The sequence below is a fragment of the Crocuta crocuta genome, unplaced genomic scaffold, assembly GCF_008692635.1.
Source record: "Crocuta crocuta isolate KB4526 unplaced genomic scaffold, BGI_CrCroc_1.0 scaffold343, whole genome shotgun sequence".
Classification (NCBI taxonomy): domain Eukaryota; kingdom Metazoa; phylum Chordata; class Mammalia; order Carnivora; family Hyaenidae; genus Crocuta; species Crocuta crocuta.
Genome location: NW_027532679.1, coordinates 2,621,577 through 2,642,425, shown reverse-complemented (window position 1 = coordinate 2,642,425; position 20,849 = coordinate 2,621,577). Strand labels below are relative to the sequence as shown.

General features: G+C 40.6%; 1 protein-coding gene across 4 annotated transcripts in view; it reads right to left on the bottom strand.

The window, feature by feature from the left end:
* Positions 1-20,849, bottom strand: part of ITK (IL2 inducible T cell kinase) — a 61,582-nt gene that overhangs the window by 34,711 nt on the left and 6,022 nt on the right. For 3 of the 4 annotated variants that reach the window (XM_077780740.1, XM_077780741.1, XM_077780743.1), the window contains exons 2-4: positions 6,912-7,016; positions 5,110-5,191; positions 3,177-3,305 (exon numbers count right to left, since the gene is read on the bottom strand). In XM_077780740.1, coding sequence (XP_077636866.1) covers positions 3,177-3,305; positions 5,110-5,191; positions 6,912-7,016 — 316 coding nt within the window. The remainder of the gene's footprint in view (positions 1-3,176; positions 3,306-5,109; positions 5,192-6,911; positions 7,017-20,849) is intronic. The other variant, XM_077780742.1, reaches the window with a different exon arrangement.

Genomic DNA, 20,849 nt, shown 5'->3' with positions numbered 1-20,849 from the left:
CCCAGGGGGCTTTTCAGAGAAAAGCAGCCTTTAGGAGAACAACAGAAGAAAGGGGCCAGAAGGAGATGATAAGACACAGAGAAATGAAAATCGGCCTCATAGATCCTGTGTTTTATCTCTTTTAGCCTCTTGGTTCCTCATTTCATTTTCTAGGAGATGCCAGAAACTTCTAGAAGTTCATATTTAATATTTCCAGGAAAAGCCAATCCAAAGGTTACTATAGAGCCATTAGGCTTGTGTCCTTCCCTGTGGGCCAGGAGACCTCCATAAGCGCACTTACCACCTGCTCACCCCTGGAGTGGGAATTGGTGACTCAGGGTAACAGTGACTCACTGGCTTCCTGAGGAGGCTGTAGGCTTGAGGAGAGGGTGGGTGAGGTGAGGGGTCACTGAGTTATATTTTGGGAGGGCTGAAATCTACTTTTAGTTACATCAACACTTCTGAGCATGTGTTCTTGCTGCCTCCTCCAAACAACACACCCTCAGCACCCCTCTCTCTCTATGTTTGTATCTCCATGTCTTCCTCCCTTTACCTCTCTTCTATGCCTTCTTTCCTCCTTTGTCTTCTCTTCTTTAACTCCCTTTTCTTCTCTCCTTCCTTTCATCTCTTCCTCTCTGTGTCTCAGTATTTTTCCTTTGAGGCACTGAAAAGGTCAGGCCTAGAATCAACAGACCAAGGTTGAATAACTGGGAATATGTGTGGCATGGGAGGCAGCACAGAGGCTTGTGCTCAGTTCAAGGATTATGTAATAATTAGAGATAAGACAGGAATAGTCTCCATACGTAGGCGGTGAGCTCCTCATCTCTGCATAGGATTGACTCACTGCGTGAAGTTGATCACTGCCCGAGCTGGACAGTACCTCTAAGGATTATGATAAGAGGAGACCCACACAGTGACATGGGAACCCAGCCCCTGTGCTAACTCTGTAAGCAAGGACAGGGTGGGGTATTGCCTTTGGTTTGTGATTAACAGAGAAGAAGAAAACAAGCATAACAGGGAGCATTGTTCCTGTTCAGCACTCAACTTGGAGCACCCGGGGACTGAGGTTCTAATGCTAGTTCCACCGGCAGTGAGTTGTGTGGCCTTGGGCTCCGTCCAGCCCTGAACATTCTGCAAGGGTATCCCTTCCTCTGGCTTTGCTCTTCCCTTCTTTCCTCTTCCTCTGTGTGAAGTTGGTATGTAGTGACCTCAGGGCCAGTTCTGGTTGCAGAAATGAATGGGGTATAGCAGGGTCCATTTTTACCCAACCACCTCTGCTGATTTCCAGACACACACACACACACACACACACACACACGCTGCTATATTTCAGCTTCAGATTCTTTTGTCCACAAATAAGAAAGACTAAGAGGCACAATTACCATTTATTGAGAGCTAAGTAAGTGCCCGCAAATGTGCTAAGAGCTTTCCACAACCCCATTGTTTCAAAACAAGTACAGGACTGCTAGCAGAGTGACTGTACAGCAGTTAGGCCTGGTTCATGCGGGAAGGAGTTCAGCATGACCGGTCCTCTCCAGCTGTCATCCTGGTGTGTCATTCAGATGTTCCTCACACCTCAGTCGTGTGTCTACCACTCAGTGGAGGGGAGTGCTATGTACCCTGAAGAGGGACAGCTGCAACATGCGCAGTGAAGATGGATAAATGGAAACACAGATTCAAAGAATTTCAGACCTGAAAAGGGGCTTAGAGATGATTTCATCTTGGGACCCCTAAAGCTTCCCCTAACATTTAAGAGATGAGGACATTAGGGCCCTTCGTGGCCGGGCGACTGATCCAATGGCCCACAGCAAGGTGCTGGCAGGAATTTGGAGACCAGATCTCTGGCTCTGGAAAGGGCTTTCACTCACTGGGGAAAGCCCAGGCCATCTTGTTATTGTGGTGGGTTCCACCTGTATAAAACCTTTTGTTTTATTTTATGAAATAGTCTTTGTGAGTACCATCCATAGGGTAATGCCGAAGATCACTGACCTCTAAAATTACATATATTTTGTTCCTCTAAACCATGGGATTGGTAACTTTAAACTTTCTCTCCAAAGGCGGAGGGTGAAAAGCGGTGGTTTTTAAAGAGGTACTAAGAGGGGCTGTGACTCAGGAAGCCACAGAAAACCCAGCCATGTATTACATTTAGCACATCCGCCTTGGGTTGTCAATCTGAGGTACTAGGTTTTAGTGCAAAAAAGAAACTGACAGATGAGAAAAGGTGGCTAGGGTAAGAGAGGCTGAGGTGAGAGGGGAATGGAAGCAATACAGTTCACAAAATCCATCATTCCTATTCAACACCACCTCTGTTGTTGTGAACTTGAGCATTCCAGACTGCTCAGGGCCTTCTGTTTCTGTGACCTCACATATCTACCCCAGACAAGTGTGAGGAATGGGAGCACACCGTGTGTAAAAGTGCATGCAAGTGAAGTAGCACTTCATTGAACGGTCAGGTCCCAGAGCTATCACATAAGAGAAAAGCAAGTTGCACACCAATTGTGAGTTCGGGGCCTTAGACTTCCAAGGACCAGACAAAATGCCTTTTGTTTTCATTTTGTATTTAGGCCATGGCCTCCTTTTGTCTGAGGTTATGGAGATCAACGGCAAGTTTGAAGGGGAGGCAATGAGAAGCCACAGAGCACAATAGGCAGCTTTTGGTTTTACTTTCTTCCCCTCCAAGTGTATAAAGTTGAGCTGGTATAATGAAACACGCATGTGATGTGATGCCCCTGTAGCAAATAAATAATATTATATACTTCTGAGGCTGTCTCTATAACTTAAGATTTAAGTAGACCATGCCATTCACATTTTCTAACTTGAAGGTTATAGCAGGGGTTCTTAAACTTACTATGCACACTAGTCTTCGGGAGATCTTGTTAATATACAAATTTTTATCTGGCACCTGGGATGGGTCCAGAGAATTTATACTTCTAACTAGCTTCCAGATGATGCCGACACTACTCGTCCAAGGACCACACTTTTAGTAGCAAGAAGCTATAGAGACATAAGGTTTGAGATGAAAAATATCAACAGACTAGTGTTAGAGGCAGATGATTTCCCTCTGACAGCTCTAAAAATGCAGAATTTTGTATTCAATCCCTGACATCCCTGAGGATGGGAAGCTGAGAGCTTTTACTTCCTGCTACTAGAGAGATCAGTCATTTTACAAAGAAGAAAAGGAACTCCCAGTCTCTTACCATTTTTGGTTGGATCGTAGTGGGCACAGCCCACTGCAAGCTTCTCCAGCTGAGCACAGCACCTCCACCTCCCATCCATCCAGAAATTAGGATGATACATGGGTACCAAGCTGTTATTATTCCTTGTTTCTGAAAGAGATTGGCATCAGTAGAAGTGTCATTTCAGGTCAGTCTATCAAGGACTACCAACTTCTCAACTCTTTGAGATTGGACCCTGCAGTGTGAGCTTGAGGGAACAGTACCTGGATTAGTCAGAAAAATAGCCTCTTCCCCAAGCATATACATTTATGGAGCAGTATGTGTTGGATTGAATCATCAGCAGATCTGTGTTCTTGTCTGACCTTGGGTTAACTGTATGTCCCTAGACTGGGCAACACCCTCATCTGAGCCTCATCTCCCCCACTGTGCAATGAGATTGTTAGACTGGATCAGTGGGCTCCACAAAAGGTGCCCAAGGGGTAATGGGAAGACTGAGTGGGAGGGATTCTTGCCCCTTCATCTCTCCCACCTTTAACCACAGGAATTTTGTTTTATCCTTTCCAGGTTTGTGGTTTTATAGTTAAAATTAGGCAAGGCCAAAAAAAAAAAAAAAAAAAAAAAAAAGAGGTTCTCCTGCTGAGAGAAAAAAGAAGTATAAGAAATAGAAAACTGGATAGACCATCTCAAATGCTCCTTCCAGCTTTAACATCTGCGAGTAAACCCCTACACAGAAGGAGAATGGCCAATGGACATAGTTGGGGCCTTTTTGGTCACTTTTTACTTTAGTGTTTATTCTGAGCCCCATGACTTAAGAATATTTTCCAGCTTACCCAGTACTGGCCTGTTCCTATCTGATTTGAGACAACAACCTTGGTAGAAGATAAGAATTGTATTTTTTTTTCTCAACTTTCAGATAGAGGCATCATGGTTCTCAAGATTCCAAATGGCTTCCTTATTCTTAGTCCTCATAGCTACTTAGAGATAGATTAATATCTGAACCCACTTCTCTTGCAAACCCAGGGTTTCAGGCTAAATAACAGGACTACTGATTGAGTGCTTTCTTTGGGTATTGTTCTAAGTGTCTGCCATGTCTTAACTCATTTATTTCTCACCATAACCCTGTGTCTTATTGTTACAAGTCAGAATTGTAGATGTGGAAATGAAGACACTGGAAGATCAAGGAACGTGTCCTAGCTCACATACTAATAATTGGCAGAACTGGGATTTTCACCTTAGCAGACTGGCCGCACATATCACATATACCCCAGTGCTGTGCTGGTTCTAATTATGCTCTCAGCAAGGTGAGCCTTAAGAAATACCCTTCCTGGTTATCGGAAAACTTTAAAGTGGGCTAACATTTATTGGGTGCCAACGATGGGCCAGGCTAGTTCCAAGGGCTTTACTCACAGCAGTTCTGGAGGCAGGTACTATTATTAACATTCCCTCCTCCTTTCCTTTTCTATAGATGGGGAAACTGAAGCACAGAGCAGCTGAGGAAGTTGCCTACGCACACATGGCTAGTAAGTGGCAGAGCCAGGATTCAAACTCAGGTCATCTCACTCAAGGACCCATCCTCTTACTCTTTGCACTAGACCAGGAGTTGGCAAACTTTCTTAAAGGGCCAGATGGTCAATATTTTAGGTTTTGTTCAGCAGCAGGCAAAATCGATATATTATGGAGGTACTTCTGTACTCCTTTAAAATGGGATCATTTAAAAACACAAAAACCATCCTTAGCTCAGAGCTTTATAAAAATGGGTGGTAAACTGGATTTGGGTGACCCTGCACAGTACTGATTGTAGCCTCTTGGGCCCAGGGTGAAAAGTTGGGATCCAGCACCAACACCAAAAGTGAGAAATATTTGACCATCATCTGCCCTTTATCTTACTGTGGAATCCAAGCCTGCAAGAGGATCAAGGGATCTCAGGGACCCAATGGCATAGGAGAGTAATTACCTTCTTTAAGGGCCAGAACCCAGCGTTGCCGGCTCTCACGGTCTGGAGCAAACACATACAGGAGGTAGTTGTCATGCACAACCTGGAGATACACAGTGTCCAAGATGAGCAGTGCGCCCAGAGAGCAGGATGATTGACAGCAGGTCCATCTAGTCACTGGGCCAAGAGTGGGGCCTCGGGTGTTTGTCATCATAAAGGCAAACATCTGGGCAATTAAGGGATGGGTGTCCTTTTTATCCAGATATTTGAATTCACACAGAGTGACTCACGACAGCTCAGACTGCTGTCTGAGATTCCATGCTACCAGTAAGCAATTGCTAAATTAAAATAGCTGGAGAAAAAGCTCTTCATGTGACAGCAGATTTATTTCTCATATTAATTTTTTAAATGTTTATTTATTTATTTTTGGGAGAGAGAGAGAGAATACAAGAGGAGGAGGGGCAGAGAGAGAGAGAGAAGGAGACACACAATCTGAAGCAGGCTCCAGGCTCTGAGTTGTCAGCCCAGAGCCGGACACGGGACTGGAAACCACGAACCGTGAGATCATGATCTGAGCCGAAGTCAGACGCTTAGCTGACTGAGCCACCCAAGCACCCGTCTCATATTAATTTTTAAGTGATTAAAATAATCTTTCTGTCATATGAAAGGATACGATAATAAATGAAAAATGTATAATTGAGATTTTAAAAGGCTTCTTATTTTGAAATAATATAAGACACCCAAGAAGTTCCAAAAATAGTACAGGATTCTTGTGTTCTTTTACCCACCTCTCCCTAATGATAACATCTTATTACATAACCATAGTACAGTTTCCAAACCAGGAAGTTGACATTGGTCCAAAATGATTAACTAAGCTATAGATTTTTTTTAATTTCACCAGTTTTTTCTCATGAACTCATTTTTAACTGGAATTTTAGTGATGAGGAAATACATGTTATTTGCTTTAATTACTAAATATTTTAACTCAAAGAGTTCAACTTTCTAGTTGGAAAAGAATCCTTTTCTATATCACAATAAAAATTGAATATTTAGTCCTCAAATTGACAAAGAGGAATAGTACCCTAGAACGTAGAAGGAGATACCCACTCCTTAAGAGTCATAGATGCCAAGAGTGATGCCCAGATTTTGACAATGTCATGACCTAAAGACGAACGATTACCTCTACCAACTCTGTCCAGTAGAACTTTCTGCAATGATGGAAATGTTCTATAATCTGTGCTATCCATCACATGGCTATTGAACATGTGAAATGTTTGTGCATTCAGTGTGGCTTAGTGTGACTCGGGAGCTGAATTGTTAATATTGGTTAATTAAAATTAATTTACATTTAAATATTAAGCATACAACTGTGGCTAGTGGCTACTGTATTGGACAACACAAAGCCAGACAGTTCTCAGATTGTAAAATCTGACTCTTTTTGTCTCCGAACCTCTAAACAATTTATAATCAAGTATTGCAATCTGTTGCCCCAAAATCATAAGTAAGTGGCACTTAAGAATATTAGGCTTGGGGCCATTGATAGTTTTCTTCCTTCCTCTAGGAGCGCAGAACTGGGGCTTTTGTTAAGGCAGGGAAGAACTGAGAGACAGGGAAATGAGTAATAACAACTTTTTCAAAATTTTGTACTTTGTGGAATGAATGAATCAATGATTGAAAGAACATAGTAGCTTTCTTCTGGACTTAGTCTAAGATCTAACTGTAGATCAGAGTCATCCCTGGTCCACCTTCTATTACAATGATTGAGAATTTCAACCATCATCCAAGGAATGGGGAACTAGCACTCTCAGGCATAGGGGACTTACCTGAAATGGATATTTATAGTGGCATGGGATACTAATGTCACTTTTCACAATCTCAACACATTTGATTCGGGAGAGTTCAATGGAGCCCTTCAATGTGCGCTTCTTCTGTGGGGAAAAAAAGCACATTCCATTTAAAGAAGAGAGAAGACAATATTTTTATCCAGGTTGGTTGTAGAAATCCAATATTAGATAAGATCCATTAGCTTTGTAAGTTCACATAGAATCTGTCCCATTGGGTAACATCCCCTAGAATCCATTTTCCAAGTACAAGGACCCTTAGTCCCTTCTGTATCTAGAAGTCACTTCTTGACCCTTAGTGTCTAAGAGAGACACTCTGAGCAGACTCCTGGGAGAACATGCCTTCTGAATTGTCTCTTAATGGGGTCTCTGGTTTTAGCTCATTGAGCAATGGCATCTTATATCTCAGTGACCCTGTGACAAATAGCGGCATTTGTAGAACTTGTCGCTGGGATGGGTAGTATAGTACGGGAAAACAACTATACATGTGCCCATTTTCTCCATTTTGTGCCTGCCCATTGCCTTATTAGCACAGTAATTGAATCAAGTATGTCCTGGATGGTGATGTATACCTTCCTTTTCTAATCTGGATTCTCCAGGTCCCTTTTATTTATCCAGAAGCCCACAATGACATCTCTGTAGGACATTCCTGACTCTATAATTAGCTCTTCTTCACAGCTCCATCATCTGGTCCCATGTCTCATTTCCTTGGAAGTTTGCTAGATTTATTTCCTTGGTAATTAGTTTACATTATGGTCATGTGACAGTAGTGACTTATAATAGTGTTATAAATATGTTACTCAATTCTAAGAGTCCTTGTACTTGGAAAGTGGATTCCAAGGGATGTTACCCAATCGAACAGATTCTATTGTGAACTATCAGGCTCCAAGGAAGGCTAGTTAGGGAAAAGTTTTTGTGGAGCAGAAGCCTTTCACAAGTGTCTAGAATTAGGCTTCTATTGAGAATAGAGTTTAATTCAGATATGGAACTGTTGAAAAATACTTTGTTATACTTTATCTTTTAGAAAGAGGTAGCAAATGGTGGTGAACTGGGCAAAAGGTTGGAAAGGTCTAGGTTCAAAGTTGGATTCTGTTTTCTTCTTGATTTTCTGTCTAGATGATCTATCCATTGATATAAATCAGACATTAAAGTCCCCAACTATTATTGTATTACTGTCAATTTCTCCCTTTATGTCTGTTACCAACTGCTTTATGTATTTAGGTGCTCCAGTGTTAAATACATAGATATTTACAGTTATATCCTCTAATTGTATTGGCCCCTGTATCATTATGTAGTGTCCTTGGCTCTTGTTACCACTTTTACAGTCTTAATTTGACTGACGTTAAGTATTGTTACTCTGAAATTTTGTGTGTGTGCATGTCCATTTGCATAGAATATCTTTTTTCATTCCTTCACTTTCAGTCTATTTGTGTCTTTGGGTCTGAAGTGAGTGTTGTAGGTAGCATATAGATGAGTCTCATTTTTTGGGTTTTTTTTTCCGTTCTGTCCCCCTTGCCTTTATTGCAGCATTTAGACCATTTATATTTAAATAATTACTGATAGGTATGTACTTATTGACATCTTGTTACTTGTTTTCTAGTTGTTTTTGTAGTTCTTCTCTGCAAAGTTGGCTCAGCCTTTAACTACCTCTGTGATATTGGGCAACTCATCTCACCTTCCTGAAATTTTATATCCACGAAGTGAGGATTGTAATGTCTACGTTTTAAGGATTATTTGGAGAATAAAATGGGCATATGTAAACAAATTGCTTGGCTTATAATTTGTGCCCTCAATAAAGGGTACCCTCTCCATTAAAGAGGTTAAGGAAGTCCTAACTATGGTAAGAGAGACATGACATCATAAAATTCTCCAGAAGAGAGCTCAGTCTGTACTTCTTAATTGTTGATACACACACTGGTTGTTGACCTTACTTTAGCAGTGAAAGCACAGAACTGAGATTTTTAAAAAGTCAAGATGTGAAAAGTATCCCCTATCAAATAGAAGAAGGCTTTGTGGTATTTCTTTTTAAATTTTGTTTCTAAAATATACTTAATTAATTTTTGGAAGTATAAAACTTATCTGTATTCATTGTAATAAATAAAATAATATAGAAGTATGTTAAGAAAATAGTTATAATGTCATATTATTCCACTCTTCTCCACAACCTTGAGGTAGCCAAGTTTAATCATTTGGAATGCACTTGTCTTTCCCACACACATTTATAGGATATATACAAGCAAAAACAAGTACCTGATCCACACAGGGGTCTACAGCTTGCTTTTGCAATGTAAGGATGTGTTAAAAGGTCAGTTTTCCCTTAAAAAATCTCTGAAAACATGTGTCCTTTGGGCTCAAAATATCTTCTCATTTAGAGACTTCCACAGCTAGAAATACATGCCTTGGTCCTGCCCATAATCATAGTTCTTTGCTATGGTTAATCTGTTTTTCAAAAACAGAAGAGCACAAGGGAGTTGCCTTTTTGACAACCTCCTGTTGCTATGGGTAAACAGGGAGTCTGAGCTTTGAGGTTACCTTGTTTTTTGACCTCTATCACCTTATTTCCTTAGTCGTATACATAATGAAATGCAACAAAAAGCTCATGGCAGTAATATGACAACTGTTTGCAGGCATGTTTGTGCTTGGAATCCACCAAGTCCTGTGCTCCCTGAGAGTGAAACCAAGACATCTATCACCATATCTCTAAGGCACAGTGGCAAGCCTACAAGAGGTGCTCAGTCAGGATGATATGAACAAAGGGCACAACTTTGAAACACAGTTTAAACAATCTCAGTCAGGTATAAGGCTGACACATTTATCTATTCGGGAAATATTTACTGAGGAGCCAGCTACAAACGAGGTGCTGTTCTGAGAGCAGGAAATAGATGAATTTTGTAGACTATTTTATGGAACTCCCAGTCTAGTTGAGAAGGTGGGCAATGTTGGGGCACGTGGGTGGCTCAGTTAAGCGTCCGACTTCTGCTCAGGTCATGATCTCATCATCTGTAAGTTTGAGCCCTGCATCGGGCTCTGTGCTGAGAGCTCAGAGCCTGGAGCCTGCTTCAGATTCTGTGTCTCCATGACATGAAGTCTGGTGGGGAGGGTGGTGGTAAGTATCCTACGTAAAGTTCACAACAAGAGCAAAAACCCTAGGGTAGCAAAGTTTTGGATATGTATGGTTGTCTCTAGCCTGGGATCATCATAATCAGGGTATTAGTGGAGGTAAGTATTCGCCAGAGTTGTGAGTAGGGATAAAAGTTTGGTGTGCAAGTTCTAAAACAGTGCTGTCTAATAATAGCAAAATGGGAACCATACATGTAACTTAAAGTTTTCTAGTAGCACATTAAAAGAATGCAAAAAGAAACAATAACATTAATTTTAAGAATGTATTTTGTTTGCCCCATTATATCTAAAATGTTATTTCAATGTGTAATCAACATAAGAAATTAATGAGATACATTATTTTTTTGTACCAAGTCCTTGAAATCGCCACATTTCAAGTACTCAGTGGCCACACATGGCTCTGGCCCCATTATTGGACAGTGTGGCTTCAAGATTTCCAAGAAAGATTTCTCCTCTAACCTGACATCATCTCCTTTGATCTCTTAGTATTCATTGACTTCAAACATGATTTTAAGAGACATTGTGTTTTTACAGGCTGTCAGGTAAGCTGGCCATCAGGTTTGTTCTTCTGTAGGAATAGATTTCACATTTCACCATCAAAACTCACTCTTAATCCTAAATGAGTGCCTGAGGCTGGTTGTCTTCAAATCTCACAAGATCTGATGTGTGAAAAACAAGAGGCCAGCTGCATATCCCCCAGCCGGGTCCTGGGGAGTAGCCGGTCCGTGAGCTAAACACAGTTCCAATGCTGAGAAATGGTGATTGCCTGTAATCATCCCAAACAACTGTGCTATTTCTGAAAAAATCCCAGGGTAACCCTTCCAAGGAAACCACACAAGAGCCATCAGGGAAAGAGAGACACCAAGTAAAACCTGCCCTCATTCTTGTCATTCCATCTATATCACTTGGGGGTGAAAGCCACAGTACCTCACTTGGCCTGGTCTCTTTTCTTGGCCATGTTCAAAGCTACAGTGTCCTCATATTCCAAAGCTTCCCCTGGGCACCTAACGTGTGTCACACACAATCCGATAAGATGCTCGTGCCCACGTATTTGCACAAAGGCAAGATTGTGCAAGCAGCTTTTATATCCCCTTTCTTTTAATGTTAATATATTGTAAAAGATGGGATTTGGGATTGTGAGTCTCAAGGAGAGAAGCAGGGAACAAAACCAAAAGAAAGGACAAATAACATTTTTGAGAACTTCTTATCCTTCAGGCACTCAACAGGCCAGAGCTCATTTAATCCCACAATCCTGCAAAGTATCATTGCCCCATTTTACATGTGAGGAAATTGAAGTTCAGAGAGGCCAAGTCTTTTACTGAGTGGTAGGTTAGCATACAAGCCCAAGTCTAGGACTCCAGAGCCTGAGTGCTCAACAAATGTGTTTCATGGCTCTTGCTCTTCCCTTGACTTCCCACAGGAGATTTGCATTCTCCAAACTCCCCATGCAGAACAATAAATTGCATAATCGATGCTCCAAGCTATGACCCAGCAGACATTTGTCTGTGCCCTATTTGGTGGTGCAATGCTTATGCTGGATTTGAGAGGGGGAGCTCATTCTCTGCTTCCTCAGAATAATACCTCCACTTCACTCCTATAACGTTGGCTCCTTGGCTGCTCGGCTAGTCCAGCAGGTACTTCAGTGAGATGCCCTGTGTCTGATACCTATAAAAGGTAGGTAGAACTTCAGCTTCCTGCTTTGGAGAGGCAGAATGGAAGACGACTGGAAATTTCAGGTCAGGAACGCCTGCATCTGCCTGACCAGCTGTTCAACCTGAGGCAAGTATCTCGATTTCTCAATTCCCTTGGTTTTTTTTTTTTTTTAAGTGAGAATAATAATAGTCCCTGAATCATTGGGTTAACTTAGGGGACTTAAAAAAGCAACATAAACCTACTAGCCAACTAAACTCATTCACATGGTAAACCAATCATTCAAGTGTTGCTTCCTTTCCTTTGTTGAACAAAAACATAAGACTTTGTCATCTTGTCTTTATGCGTCTACATTTGGGGAGTGATTTTCTTTTGGGCAAATATGTAACCAGGAGCCAACCACCATTTGGGAGGGGCAACATTAATTTTTACCTGACGACACGGGCGATTTTGACATTTCAGAGCCATTTAATTTGCAAATTGTTCATAATATCAAATTATTTGTGAAATGAAAAGTGGCCCATTTCCTGGTCTTCCCGACTGGGCTGCATTTGCTGTCACAGGGCTTTTGCTTTCTGCTTTTCCTCCACTAGCTTGTCAAACCTTCCCCAAATAGTCATTCTCCAAAGGTTTAGATCACTGATAGATTAAGGCTTGGCTTGTTTCAGAGGCATTTGGATTAAGACAGATATTAGAGACTGAAGCCAAGAAGGAGATTTGATCATTCAATTTCAGGCATTAGGAGAGAGAGTATTTTTCAAAGGGGGAGTGAAACATTTAAGACTTTCCCAGATCACACTGTTAAAGTAGCCACATGCTGCCTTTATCAGAGTTTCCTTTATGATTAGAAAGTCTTACTGGTGATGATTTTAACAAGGCATTTCAAAAAATCTCAATGCCTCTTCTAAGGTGTAGTACATCATACAAATGTGAAATCGCACAATGACAATTAAAATTAAAACTGATGTCGGGGTGCCTGGGTGGTTCGGTCGGTTAAGCGTCCGACTTTGGCTCAGATCATGATCTCGCAGCTCATAGGTTAAAGCCCCACATTGGGCTCTGTGCTGATAGCTCGGAGCCTGGAGCCTGCTTCGGATTCTGTGTCCCCTTCTCTCTCTGCCCCTCCCCTGCTCATGCTCTGTCTCTCTTGGTCTCTCAAAAAATAAAATGTTAAAAAATTTAAAAAAAAATTAAAACTGATGTCATGTGACATGAAACTTAAGTCACTAATTTGCAGGTTGTTCCCCCACACCCCCCACAGCAGAATGTCAGTTCTAAAATCGGCCGAGGGGTCTTCCTGGATTTTAGTTTCATCCTCTCTGCAAAACATGTTCAGGGTAGCCCATGAATTTGCTCCCAGTTTCCCAACTCAGCTTTCTGTCTTTTATGACAAAGGAGACCTCGTGCTGCAGGGGTGAATGGCAGAGATTCAGGACTCACAAACGCCATGGTTTGAATCTCGGTAGTGACAAGTAACAAGGGAGCAAAGTTGTCTTAGTTCTTTGGGCTTAGTTCTTATAGCTCTTAGTTCTTTTAGTTCTTAAGGTGTCATGAGATGGTTGACAGTGCCTCCCAGGGTTACTGCGACCTGAGCTGTGGAAAGGCATCCAGCACATTGCCTAATACCCCATAAAGAGGTCATCATTAGTATCTCAATAGAAAACACCAGTTTCTCCTAAAACACCAGTACAACTTGTGATTCACTGTTATTGGCTCTTCTCCTCCCCCAGCCCATCTTCACCTGGACCTACCTCCATGAGACTTGCAATTACGGGAGAATCTGAAATTAAGGGAGCACATTTTGAGGCTCCTGGGCTGACTTAATGTCAGGAAACTATGATCCATTCCACACCTGCCTTCTTTACTTTCCTCTTTTCTGTAACACTTTTTAGTCATAGCTAAACCAGAGTCAACTGGCTTTCCTCACCTCGGCTTTTCACACTGTGGTTTTTGATGAGGCCGCTGTGCTGTGGGGAAAACACTCTAGCTACCCTTAAAGTCTTCTGTCCTGTTAGTAGTAGCACTCTGACTCCCCAAGAGAAAAAAAGTGAGGATTTTACCCTAAAGGGAAGACAAAACAAGACAAGAAAAAAAGAAAGAAAGAAAATGGACTATACTGTTGTACAATTTCCCAAAGAAATTTGGGATCTTTCTTAAAAGTATGAGTGGATTTCTCACAAGAAACTGTTAAGAGCAGAAAAGTTGTGGGGATGATTCTGGTATTTGGGAGTAGGAAGTAGGAAGAGAGGCTTTTCTTTTAACCTCCTATCTTTCTATACTCTTTCACTTTTGTACTACAAACATATTTATTTTATTATATTTAAAAACAGTTAATTAAGGGGCGCCTGGGTGGCTTAGTCGGTTAAGCGTCCGACTTTCGCTTAGGTCATGATCTTGCGGTTCGTGGGTTCGGGCCCCGCGTCGGACTCTGTGCTGACTGCCAGCTCAGAGCCTGGAGCCTGTTTCAGTCTGTGACTCCCTCTCTCTCTGACCCTCCCCTGCTCACCCTCCCCTGCTCACGCTGTCTCTCTCTCTCTCTCCTAGAAATAAATAAAACATTAAAAAAAAAACAAAAAAAACAAAAAAAACAGTTAATTAAAATAAATACATAAATGTATTCCCCTTATGTGATTTATCCTTCAGAAACATTTGTCCAAACTATATAAAGATGTAGGGAAAAGGATTTCATAATAGCCTTGTTTATTTCAATTAAAAAAACCTAGGGAAGCTTAAATATTCACCTATAGACAAATGGTTAAATTAGTTATGATTCACCTATCCTAATCATTTGCAATGACAAAAAAAAAATTGGAAATGGACTAAATGTCCATCAGTAAAATAACTTTTCATCCATTCAGTGAAATATGCAACCACAAAAAAGAACAAAGAAGCTCTTTACATATAAATATGGTTTGAGCTTCAAGAAGTATTGCTAACCAACCAAAAGAAAAGCTAAGAAGTATATGTAGAGTATGCCACTATTGCATAAAAAGGAGGAAAAGAAGAAAATTTATTTGCGCTTACATACGTATGCGTAAAGTCTCATTGGAAGAAGTGATAAGAAATTTATTATATTGGTTGCTTTCGGGCAATGAAGTGCTGTGGCTTAGGGAAAGGACAGGGGTTGGCCATTTCATAATATTTTGTAACCGTTTTTTAAAAACTTTATGTGAATGTATTATCTATTCAAGAATTTTAAAAAATAGTCTATATTTTACAAAAGATGACCTAAAAAAGTGGCTATTAACAAAGAGACCTGAAGTCCAGTTAGGCACACGGGAAAGGGGGCAAGAGTTCATTCCACCGGCCGTTCTGTTTTGTGAACTAATATCAGTTTGCAACATAGACGACAGCAACGTGAACAGCAGTGACCTAACATCATTAAGAGTTATAATGGAATTTTCAAGAACTAGAACAGCTTTCTCTTGAATTCAGAGAAATTTGCAGGTCAGACAGTTTGTGGCCATAGGCTCACTTGCCCCCCGAGTCACTGCTTTCTAGGTAGAGCAGGGGGTCCGAGAGGATCTCTTTTGCCTGTCTCTTCTATGTTCACCTTTCCAAGTGACCTGGTCTTTGTGGATGCCCCTCTGTGTCTCTCGATGTCCAGTGGGATTATTACGTTTCACTCTCCGAACAGGCTAAATGTGTACTGTTTAAAAGCAAAGATTCGTGAATGGTGGTTCTGCTATTCCATAGATTCATTGTGTCCAGTCTTCCGTTTGCAACCCAGCCACGCAATTTCCACCATTATGTAGTTCCACCAACTGGTTCCATATACTTAATGTTATTATTCAAATTGATTTATTTTTCACTTCAACACATTTACTCTAAAAAGAGAAGTTTTAAATCACCACCATATGTTTAAAAATACTTTTTTCTCTGAAGTTGCAATAAACATGTATAAGTATTAAAAATATGTCAGAACCAGATTTGTCCATGTACCATCTAGAGTGCACCCAGTGGTACCCCACTTTGGGAAACACTTAATTGGATCCCTGTACATGAAATGGGCCATAGCATAGTTTGTGAAAGTGGCTACATTTAGTTTTAGTGCCTTCACTCTCACTTTCTGGGCCTTTGGTCCTGGCTTATATCCCTCTTTGGTGGTCTTTTTCCTGTATTTCCACTCTGAGTACAGCACTCCCAGAATGTTATTCTGAGAAAGTGCCCAATGAGGGGTAGCTCTTATTATGAATGGCTCATCTGGTAAACTAAATAGAGCCAAGGTTCATATAGCACCTTTCCTTGGCAGAAGTCACCCCAGGAGCATAGCGTCAGGTTCACAAGTTCAGAAACTCATTTTGTCAGCTCACAGAGTCCAGGTGGACAGGAATACACTCCGCAAAATCACAAGCGATGGGCAAATTCACAGACTTGCAGTGAGAAACAGACTGGCTAAGATGCTTGCGTCAGTTTTGCAGAGAATTCTCACAGAAGGAAGATTCTACTAGGGCAACCAAAATGAGATCAGAAAAGCACATGTAAGTGGGATCAAAATATAGGGAATTACCAGAGCCCAAGGCAAGATGCTGTTTTTAACACTTACTACCACTACTGTGAACCTGGGCAAATTTCTGAACTTCTCCATGTCTCAATTGCTTCTTCTCTAAAACAGAATATTACTTTTATCTTCTGCAGAGAACTGTGAAGGTTACATGAGAAAATTCACAGGAACGTGTTCAGTCTTCTTGCATTGATGCTGGTTATTGTTGTCAATGATATTGTGGTGCTGTCATTCAGGTAAGCCTGGGGGGGCCCTGCGCCAGACCTCTTTGATACAATGGTGTTCACTGGAAACTCACCAATGAACCCTTGCCCCAGCTCTGTCTTCTCAGCCACCATGACTTCTATTATAAAACTCCTCACACCCAAACAAGCTTAGATCTGAAAATACGGTTAACCTAGCTTTTAATATTTGTCCCAGATGTGTGACCTAGGAAAAGATACTAGCTACTCTAAGTCTCTCCTTTCTCATCAACAAAATGGGGATCGTTTGCTTTAGAAAGTAGGAAGTAGGAAGCTTTTTGGTACTCCTTGAATCCTGCTACACGTACGGTGGGTTCATGTATATATAGGTGACTCACATTAAATCAAATCACTTGATCCATGTATAGTATAAAATATTATGTATCTTCCCTCTCTCCCACCATAACATTCAAAGTCTATAAAAATAGTGCAGTTGAAAAATCACCACAATGGGAGTCTTTGGTTTTCATTGGTTCCTTCTTAGAAACATAGTCCTCTCTAATGGTTCTGGTAACTTCTGGTGGCCCTATGCATTGCTTCAGGCCCTGTAAGATGATGTAGCAGCAAATGAAAGAGGCCATAAAATATTCTTATCTTATGACACGGTTATCCTACATGCAGTACTCTATCCTAAGGACCTGATTTTTATTTTTTTTAAAAGGAGACAGGTTTATGTTGGGTATATTAGCATTTTTTTGGTGTCTGGACTGAAACATGTTCGTACTCAGAAACACCCTGAATATCAAAGAATATATGACAAAGAATTGCTGACAAGTTCATCAATTTTTTTCAAGTATGTAGAATAGATAAGTATCTCTCTGCAGTCAACTAATTCAATCATGAAGAATATATGTATGAAAAAATGGTTACTTTGGAGGCCATGTAGATATGTAGAAATGTACCTACAAAAGAACAAATGAAAAACGTAGAATATAACATTGTCATGCATTATGATTATAACTACATGGAATTTATGTCTGCATAAGAGCAAAGGTCATTCTCACAGAGACTATAAATTGATGTCTTTAGACAAAAGAGTTACAGAGAATACTTGGGCATAATTATTTCATTAATTTTTTTTAATTTTTTTTTTTTAATTTCTGAGAGAGAGAGACAGCGTGAGCAGGGGAGGGTCAGAGAGAGAGGGAGACACAGAATCTGAAACAGGCTCCAGGCTCTGAGCTGTCAGCACAGAGCCCGACGTGGGACTTGAACCCACGAACCGTGGGATCATGACCTGAGCNAGCTTTTAATATTTGTCCCAGATGTGTGACCTAGGAAAAGATACTAGCTACTCTAAGTCTCTCCTTTCTCATCAACAAAATGGGGATCGTTTGCTTTAGAAAGTAGGAAGTAGGAAGCTTTTTGGTACTCCTTGAATCCTGCTACACGTACGGTGGGTTCATGTATATATAGGTGACTCACATTAAATCAAATCACTTGATCCATGTATAGTATAAAATATTATGTATCTTCCCTCTCTCCCACCATAACATTCAAAGTCTATAAAAATAGTGCAGTTGAAAAATCACCACAATGGGAGTCTTTGGTTTTCATTGGTTCCTTCTTAGAAACATAGTCCTCTCTAATGGTTCTGGTAACTTCTGGTGGCCCTATGCATTGCTTCAGGCCCTGTAAGATGATGTAGCAGCAAATGAAAGAGGCCATAAAATATTCTTATCTTATGACACGGTTATCCTACATGCAGTACTCTATCCTAAGGACCTGATTTTTATTTTTTTTAAAAGGAGACAGGTTTATGTTGGGTATATTAGCATTTTTTTGGTGTCTGGACTGAAACATGTTCGTACTCAGAAACACCCTGAATATCAAAGAATATATGACAAAGAATTGCTGACAAGTTCATCAATTTTTTTCAAGTATGTAGAATAGATAAGTATCTCTCTGCAGTCAACTAATTCAATCATGAAGAATATATGTATGAAAAAATGGTTACTTTGGAGGCCATGTAGATATGTAGAAATGTACCTACAAAAGAACAAATGAAAAACGTAGAATATAACATTGTCATGCATTATGATTATAACTACATGGAATTTATGTCTGCATAAGAGCAAAGGTCATTCTCACAGAGACTATAAATTGATGTCTTTAGACAAAAGAGTTACAGAGAATACTTGGGCATAATTATTTCATTAATTTTTTTTAATTTTTTTTTTTTAATTTCTGAGAGAGAGAGACAGCGTGAGCAGGGGAGGGTCAGAGAGAGAGGGAGACACAGAATCTGAAACAGGCTCCAGGCTCTGAGCTGTCAGCACAGAGCCCGACGTGGGACTTGAACCCACGAACCGTGGGATCATGACCTGAGCCGAAGTTGGACGCTTAACCGACTGAGCCACCCAGGCGCCCCCATCAATTTTTTAAAATAGTGTGACTATATGAGCCTTTGCTGCTCTGTCTTTTGTGATTAATCAAAGTGGATTCAACCTGGTTTGAACTGGTTTTCAGTCTTTGCTGCTAATGGCTGCCTGAGCAACAGATTGGCCCTGAGGTCCTCAGTGTTGATCCAGCAATCACCTTTCCACCAAAACATGGAGGAGAAGGTTTCCACACAAAGTATCCCTAGACGACAGAGGTTATAGGATGTCAGCAAGAACCCCTCTCTTGGACTCACTCATGTTCACTTCTTTGTTCTTCACACAGGTCAAGCTTTTTCCTACTTCACAGTCTTCACACTGACCGTGCCTTCTGCCTGAAATGCTTTTTCTCATTTCTTCAGGTCACTGGATCTTTCTCATCCTTCTGGCCCTACCATGGATATAAACCCCTTCTCTGGCTACCTTTCTTCCCAACTCAGCCCCAGCTACTGCTTAGTCTTTCCATAGAACCTACCACCATCTATATCTGCCCCACATATTTATATACTTGCTGACATCTGCCTTCTCTACACTAGCATGTAAGCTTGTGAGGGCAGACACCTTTCCTCTGTTATTTATCACCGTATTCCTGGCAGGTAGCCTGGAGCATGGCACATAGGAGGTGTCAAGACATGTTCGCAGAACAAATGATTGAAGCTTTACATACCAAAAGCGAAATATTTCCTTGATACAGTGTTAGGTTTAAAATAAAAGGATGCTGCTAAGAGTGGCTTCGCTAACGTTGTTTCTTTGATTATCACACACGATTGTATCTACTACCACAGTGTTAGTGGAAAAGTGTGCCCTGTGATTTGATTCTCCATACTGCCACTGCCTTCAGACTACTATGTATATTTATATTTTCTACTTATTGTTTTTTATTTTTTAATTAATAGTAAAAATACTATTTTTATTTTTTAATTAAAATTTCTGTTATGGTAAATAATAATAATAAAACTTCAGCAGAAATATATGTGGTTGGGGGGAAGTCCTACATTTGAATTTTTGAACAAGTAGGTATAATTTCTATGACTTTTTAAATATTAAAATAGGAAAACATAGTGAAGAGCCTGCTTATTACTACCTTTACTTTAATGGGGATTATATGACAAACAAGACTTTAGATCAGGTTCTTATTTAATTAAAATCCTGACAAATTTACTGAAGTTTCAAGGAACTGAGCAGACATTGGGTCTAAAAAGGGAATTTTATATACATGGAAAACCATTTCGGAGCTTCTATTTCTGCCCCAGGATCACTTTAAGGGAAGCCCCACAGTGTCATGAAGTCAAACCCAGACTGACCTCTGGATAAAAATTAGGTCCAGGAAGATTTACTTTCTTCAGTAGGCCTAATAAGTTATGAAGTGGAATAGCTTATTACTAGTTGGTTAAGAAAATGGAGAGATAAGGATTTACCTATTTGACCTATGAAAACTTGAGAAGAGCTTTAGAATGGTTTTCTATGGGGTCCATTTCTGAGTTTGTTATGAAGATGTCTTGTTTAACATGGACCCCATAGTTCAAGAAACAGAGCTCTTGTGTTTTCCAGCTAAACCTTTCTTCCAGACTGAGCCAAAACCCAAACCCTCACATTTATAGTGTTGCTCCATGGCCTATTTTTACTGCAAAGACTGGTTGATGGATGCACCAGTCCCTGAGCAGTAGGAATCAAATTTAATTTTAATGTGGGAGTATTTGCCTCCAAAATAGAAACTCTCCATCCACTAGCTTTCTCCATAAAACAGCCACATCACATTATAATGGCAAAAATCAGTTCACAAAGAAAATCCATTAAGGTAGACACTGAAACCACACATTTGGGGCCTTGAGTGGCCTAATCTGCAAAATACTTTGCTTCGGATCCTTACTTCTCTTTGCCTAGCCAGACAAGGCCCACATTTTTAGCTCCCAGATGCTCTTTGGAATTCAGTTTGAGTTTTGTGACCTTTGTTCATTCAGTGGGTATTTATCAGCCACTTACTACGTGCCCTGCACTGTTCTAGATGGTGATACAGTGATGAGCA